This window comes from Triticum aestivum, chromosome 1D, assembly GCF_018294505.1.
Source record: "Triticum aestivum cultivar Chinese Spring chromosome 1D, IWGSC CS RefSeq v2.1, whole genome shotgun sequence".
In the NCBI taxonomy this organism is placed as follows: Eukaryota; Viridiplantae; Streptophyta; class Magnoliopsida; order Poales; family Poaceae; genus Triticum; species Triticum aestivum.
The window spans coordinates 114,694,581-114,701,862 of NC_057796.1; the positions used below are offsets into that span (position 1 = coordinate 114,694,581).

Below are 7,282 nucleotides of genomic sequence, written 5' to 3' on the forward strand. Positions count from 1 at the left end.
AGTCTATATTGAAATACGCAAAAATCTTATGTTTGTGAACAGAGCAAGTAAGCACTACTGAATCACCCAGAATTTGTAACACACAATATCTAACATTCAGGGAAGCTAACAAAAGCAAGTAATAACAATGCATGAACCAAAATCAGCATTGCAAGCCCCAGACCTCCTACTGAAGCACCTCAACAACCCAATACCATAACATGCACGGATGCACCAACCAATTAACGAAAACTTCAGATCAAAAGCTCGAATAGAAGAAAAAAGATGCGAGCAACATATAGTTCAACAAGGAATTCCATAGCTCTGATCAGCATATAGTTCAACAGGCCGTAGATGGTTCGACATTCTTTCACATGCATAACCACAACCACATGTAAAAATGGCTCGACGATCTCAATATCTAGGCATTTCAAAGTAGACACGAAATGTATCCAACTGACGACACTTTCAAACAGTTCCGAAGTTCCTCGATCATGGTGGTTCAAATCCAACGCCAGTACGCCACGCAATATTCGAGATCATAGATGTAATGGCCAGGCAATCACCACTCCTTCACTAGCTAACGAGCCTCACCCTCACCCCCATCGGTCGATCTCCTAGAAGTCGACCGGGTTCGCCGCGGCCGGCGGCACGGTGGTTCCGCCGCAGTGGCGAGTGGCGTACCTCAGGCCCGGCTCCGGGATCATGGACCGCTTTCGTTCCCCGGGCACCATCAGGTTGCCGTCCTTGTCCTCGTAAGTCTGCACCACCAATGCAACCCAATATCCCAAATTCCCAATCAGCAAAGAACGTAACTACAACTACTGTCAGATTAAGAGTCACAGGAGGGTGCCGATCGATCGCGTTACAGACCTCGATGTCCCCGAAGGCGGAGGCGAACCACGGCTCTGACCCGGTGCATCGCAGGAAGTGCCGGTCGCCGTAGACGTCGACGGGGATGATCTCGTGGCCCTCGCCACCCGCGTGGTGCCCGCACAGCTCGGAGCAGAAGGCGAGGCCGCAACGGATGCAAAACGAGTCCCTCCGGTACCCCGCGGGTGCTACCGAACTCTCCATCTCGTTCGTGGCGGCGGCGATGGTGTCGTGGCCTCGGTGGTGCTCCCCGCAGCAGTGCTCGCAGAAGGCGGCGCCGCCGCAGGTGTTACAGACGCGGTCCCTGGTGCACGTCTTGGAGAAGTCTGCGGTCCCGAGGTGAGTCATCCACCAAGGCAACTCCTCGGCGTCCTCACCATTCTTGATCCACTGGAAAGGTACGAACAGGTTGCCATGCTCGTCCACGAAAGCCTGCAGCCAAATTAAGAATCAACAGACAAAGAAACTACCAACCACTCCCAGATCGATCTAACAGTAAAACACGGCATGGTTGATCGATCAGGTCACCGACCAGCCTGAGCAAGCAGTGCAATGCGGGGAACCACCACTCGGAGCCGGTGCATCGCACGCAGTGCCACTCGACGAACTCGTCGATGGGGATGACCTCGTGACCCTCGCCGCTTGCGTGGTGCGCGCACAGGTCGGAGCAGAAGGCCACGCGGCAGCCCGTGCAGAACGAGTCTCTCCGGTGCACCACGGCCGCCTCCGAGCCGTCCTTCTCCTCCGGGATGGAGGTGGTGGTGTCGTGGCCTGGATGGTGCTCCCCGCAGCAATGCCCACAGAAGGGGGCGCCGCCGCAGGTGTTGCACACCCGGTCCCGGGCGCACGTCTTGGCGAAGTCGGTGGTGACGAGCTCGAACATCCACGGAGGAGGGCACGGTCCGTCCTCGACCGGCTTTGCAACTGCAGCCGGCTTCCGGTGCAGCGGCACCAGCAGATTGCCCTCGTTGTCCTGGAATGTCTGCAGGATAGCCAAACCAGTCGGGGAACCCCGAATCAACTGGCACGATCAATCAATTCGAGAGTAAAAAACCCCGAATCCATGGATCTCGTGGAGACCTGGACGCCAGCGAAGATGGGGAACCACTGCTCCGACCCGGTGCATCGCGCGCAGTGCCATCCTTCGTACTCGTCGACGGGGATGACCTCGTGGCCCACGCCGTGGTGCGCGCACAGCTCGGAGCAGAACGCGACGCGGCAGCCGATGCAGAAGGAATCCCTCCGGTGGTCGGTGGCGTCGTCCTCGGTGGGGGCGGGGGAGGTGACGTGGCCGCGGTGGTGCTCCTCGCAGCAGTGGCCGCAGAAGGCGGCGCCGCCGCACGTGTCGCAGACGCGGTCCCTGGAGCACGGCTTGGAGAAGTCCGCGGCGGCGAGATGAGAGACCCAGGAAGGGCGCTGCTCTCCGCCCTCCGCCGCCGCCGCCCTTCCGTGGCCGCCGAGGTAGGGCATGGTCACCGGATCTCCGCAGTTGCAGCAGCGACGCGGCAGCGGCAGCCCCATCCCGCGGCGGCTCCGATCCTTCCTTGCACGGCCCAACTTTTTTGGTTTTTCTTCTGAAGGGAAGAGAGAGAGAGAGGATCGGATGGGTGTGTAGGCTTGTTTCCCAGCGGAAGATGTGTAGGGCTTTATATAAGGCCCGAGTGGTCGGGCCCAAGAGGACGGGGCGTCGACCCATTGGCTGGGCAGCTGAGGTTGCTGCCAGCCCACCCGAATTCGAGTCCCGGCACGGACGCGCGGTGCTCACGGAGTTTTCTCCTATAAAGAAAAGCCAACGAGAGTTAGCCCTTGGGTTGGTCTCATTTTTTTGGGTGTTCGGGCCCAACATACGACGCTGGATTCCCGAGATGTGTCCTTCCAACTTTGTTGAAGGGCAAACTATCTTAAAGTTTAACCGAGCTTTTGCAAAAATATATCAATATTTGTCAAATCAAATAGGTATATGATGAAAATATATTTTATCATGAATCTAATACTACTAATTTGACAGCATAATTGTTGATGTATTATTATATAAATACGGTCAAATATAAAAATGTTTGACTTTCCAACAAAGTTGGAAGTACACTTTTTAAAGGACGGAGGGAGTAGGGCTTTATTGGAAGTTGTTGGGCTGCTCGGCACTGCAGCGTACACACTGTTTGTCTCAAAAAAAAGTTGTACACACTGTTTTTTTTTCTTGGGGCATATCTGGGATCCTCTGCAATTATCTACATATCCCTAAAAAAAAGCAATCATCTACATAGCTCTAGCACTAATGGATGATCTTTATGAGCAGCAGATCCAGGTGGCATCGCATTGCATGGTTGTCAATTATTTGAGAAATTGTTGATCATTCTAGCATTTTTACTAGTTGCAATTTTAGTTATAAGTATATGAGCTCGAATGTTGAGGCTCACAATCTAGAGAAGCATGCTCTTTCTTTAGGGGCTGGCCGCCATGTTTGATTAGGTTAGCCCGATGATTTTAATTCCGTCTATGTAAACATTGTGATGATTTAACAAAAAAGCTTCGCGTGATGATTGTCTAAAAAAAGTTGCACATTGTTTTTCTACACTTTATTCTTTTGAAAACAACTCAACATATAACATCGATTATTCATATATTATTGTCGACCCATATGACAGCTTCAACCAACACCCCATCAAAAGTCATACTCATACAAAATTTAGTAATACTATGAGTTATGTCGTTTCCATCTTTAGCAATAAGTGTGTACATATGTGACACCTTTGGAATAGTTCGAGGACCTACGTGACACCTCTAAGATAGTTTGAGATTCTGGATGACACACATATTGCACTTTAAGAACCTAGATTACATTTTTCATAGTTTGAGGACCTATGTGACACCTGTGAAATAGTTTAATGACCTAGGATGCACTTCACTCCTTTTATAAGTTATAGGAAATTACCTGTGCGTTGCAACAGGGAAATACTGCCATAACAATGAAACCAGCTGATTTTCTGAGTTGAACGAGGCAAGGAGGATGGACAAAACGAGACATTGCCTTTGCATTGTAATGGGGATACAATATTAAAATATTGCCATAACAATGAAATCAGACAAGCATCCAACTTGAACGAGGCATGACTCGCAAAACAATAAGCAAGACGGAACCTTACATCTTTTTTAAGTAGTATAGAAATAGAGGCCACAATCACTATTGCATGCTTGTTCCTATACACCTTATCATTGTGCTCCAAGAAAATTAGCATCATACTTCCCTTTTCTGTTTGGCTCATAGGATGTTCTCCCTGTCTTGTAAATGCTTTTATAGTATGGATCAGTCAATGTGTCATAAAATATAAACATCGAAGGAAATATCACTACTTACTACATATAACCATAACAAACTAATGATGCAAGCAGAGAAGAAACCAAGACATTAGAACGATAAAATAGCACCAAAGATCTTCCTCTTCAGTAGTTGGTGTTGGAGAACGCAGCATGCAATTTTAAAAAATTCCTACGCTCACGCAAGATCTATCTAGGAAATGCGTAGCAACGAGAGGGGGAGAGTGTGTGACACCCCGGATTCAATCGTACACTAATCATACACGCAATCGTGTACGATCAAGATCAGAGACTTACGGAAAGATATCACAACACAACTCTAAAATAAAATAAGTCATACAAGCATCATAATACAAGCCAGGGGCCTCGAGGGCTCGAATATAAGTGCTCGATCATAGACGAGTCAGCGGAAGCAACAATATCTGAGTACAGACATAAGTTAAACAAGTTGCCATAAGATGGCTAGCACAAATTGGGATACAGATCGAAAGAGGCTCAAGCCTCCTGCCTGGGATCCTCCTAAACTACTCTTGGTCGTCTGTTGGAAATATGCCCTAGAGGCAATAATAAATGGTTATTATTATATTTCTGTGTTCATGATAATAGTCTATTATTCATGCTATAATTGTATTGTCCGGAAATCGTAATACATGTGTGAATACATAGACCACAACCTGTCCCTAGTAAGCCTCTAGTTGACTAGCTCGTTGATCAACAGATAGTCATGGTTTCCTGACTATGGACATAGGATGTCATTGATAACGGGATCACATCATTAGGAGAATGATGTGATGGACAAGACCCAACTTAAGCATAGCATAAAAGATCGTGTAGTTTCGTTTGCTAGAGCTTTTCCAATGTCAAGTATCTTTTCCTTAGACCATGAGATCGTGCAACTCCCGGATACCGTAGGAGTGCTTTGGGTGTGCCAAACGTCACAACGTAACTGGGTGACTATAAAGGTGCATTACGGGTATCTCCGAAAGTGTCTGTTGGGTTGGCACGGATCGAGACTGGGATTTGTCACTCCGTGTAAACGGAGAGGTATCTCTGGGCCCACTCGGTAATGCATCATCATAATGAGCTCAATGTGACTAAGGCGTTAGTCACGGGATCATGCATTGCGGTACGAGTAAAGAGACTTGCCGGTAACGAGATTGAACTAGGTATTGGGATACCGACGATCGAATCTCGGGCAAGTAACATACCGATTGACAAAGGGAATTGCATACGGATTGATTGAATCCTCGACACCGTGGTTCACCCGATGATATCATCGTGGAACATGTGGGAGCCAACATGGGTATCCAGATCCCGCTGTTGGTTATTGACCGGAGAGGCGTCTCGGTCATGTCTGCATGTCTCCCGAACCCGTAGGGTCTACACACTTAAGGTCCGGTGACGCTAGGGTTGTAGAGATATATGTATGCGGAAACCCGAAAGTTTTTCGGAGTCCCGGATGAGATCCCGGACGTCACGAGAGGTTCCGGAATGGTCCGGAGGTGAAGAATTATATATAGGAAGTCCAGTTTTGGCCACCGGGAAAGTTTCGGGGGTTATTGGTATTGTACCGGGACCACCGGAAGGGTCCCGGGGGTCCACCGGGTGGGGCCACCTGTCCCGGAGGGCCCCGTGGGCTGAAAGTGGAGGGGAACCAGCCCCTAATGGGCTGGGGCGCCACTTTGGGCCTCCCCCCATGCGCCTAGGGTTGGGAACCCTAGGGGGGGGGGAGTTTCCCCTTGCCTTGGGGGGCAAGGCAACCCCTTCCCCCTTGGCCGCCGCCCCCCCCTTGGAGATCCCATCTCCAAGGGCTGCGCACCCCCCCTTGGGGGCCTATATAAAAGGGGGGGGAGGGAGGGCAGCACACTACAGCCTTTGGCGCCTCCCTCCTCCCCTGCAACACCTCTCTCTCGCGCGCAGAAGCTCGGCGAAGCCTTGCCGGAGAGCCGCTACATCCACCACCACGCCGTCGTGCTGTTGGATCTCCATCAATCTCTCCTCCCCCCTTGCTGGATCAAGAAAGGAGGAGACGTCGCTGCACCGTACGTGTGTTGAACGCGGAGGTGCCGTCCGTTCGGCACTCGGTCATCGGTGATTTGGATCACGGCGAGTACGACTCCGTCATCCACGTTCATTGGAACGCTTCCGCTCGCGATCTACAAGGGTATGTAGATCCACTCCTTTCCCCTCGTTGCTAGTAGACTCCATAGATGCATCTTGGTGAGCGTAGGAAAATTTCAAATTATGCTACGATTCCCAACAGTGGCATCATGAGCCAGGCCTATGCGTAGTTACTATGCACGAGTAGAACACAAAGAAGTTGTGGGCGTTGATGTTGCCAATTCTTCTTGCTGCTACTAGTCGTTTCTTGTTTCGGCGGCATTGTAGGATGAAGCGGCCCGGACCGACCTTACACGTACGCTTACGTGAGACAGGTTCCACCGACTGACATGCACTAGTTGCATAAGGTGGCTAGCGGGTGTCTGTCTCTCCTACTTTAGTCGGAACGGATTCGATGAAAAGGGTCCTTATGAAGGGTAAATAGAAATTGGCAAATCACGTTGTGGTCATACGTAGGTAAGAAATCGTTCTTGCTAGAAACCTACAAACCACGTAAAAACTTGCAACAACAATTAGAGGACGTCTAACTTGTTTTTGCAGCAAGTGATATATGTGATATGATATGGCCAGAAGATGTGATGAATGATATATGTGATGTATGAGATTGATCATATTCTTGTAATAGGAATCACGACTTGCATGTCGATGAGTATGACAACCGGCAGGAGCCATAGGAGTTGTCTTTATTATTTTGCATGACCTGCGTATCATTTGAATAACGCCATGTAATTTACTTTACTTTGTTGCTAAACGGTTAGCCATAGAAGTAGAAGTAATCGTTGGCGTGACAACTTCATGAAGACACAATGATGGAGATCATGATGATGGAGATCATGGTGTCATGCCGGTGACGAAGATGATCATGGTGCCCCGAAGATGGAGATCAAAGGAGCATGATGATATTGGCCATATCATGTCACTATTCGATTGCATGTGATGTTTATCATGTTTTTGCATCTTATTTGCTTAGAACGACGGTAGCAAGTAGGATGAT

General features: G+C 49.4%; 1 protein-coding gene across 1 annotated transcript; it reads right to left on the minus strand.

The window, feature by feature from the left end:
- Positions 1-265: 265 nt before the first annotated feature.
- Positions 266-2,459, minus strand: LOC123166474 (uncharacterized). Its single transcript, XM_044584281.1, has 4 exons — positions 1,933-2,459; positions 1,385-1,834; positions 853-1,284; positions 266-740 (listed from the first exon to the last, which is right to left on the minus strand). Exons 1-4 carry the CDS (start codon positions 2,371-2,373, stop codon positions 597-599), a joined length of 1,467 nt encoding a protein of 488 aa, XP_044440216.1. The 5' UTR covers positions 2,374-2,459; the 3' UTR covers positions 266-596.
- Between the last annotated feature and the right edge of the window lie 4,823 nt (positions 2,460-7,282).

What these genes read in the sequence shown, in the direction of transcription:
- LOC123166474 (XM_044584281.1), bottom strand. Translation starts at nt 2,373, where the DNA reads ATGGGGCTGCCGCTGCCGCGTCGCTGCTGCAACTGCGGAGATCCGGTG. An exon ending in CCATCTTCGCTGGCGTCCAG is followed by an intron (nt 1,835 to 1,932) that starts GTCTCCACGAGA and finishes GCTATCCTGCAG; the next exon opens with ACATTCCAGGACAACGAGGG. An exon ending in CCGCCTTCGGGGACATCGAG is followed by an intron (nt 741 to 852) that starts GTCTGTAACGCG and finishes TTGGTGGTGCAG; the next exon opens with ACTTACGAGGACAAGGACGG.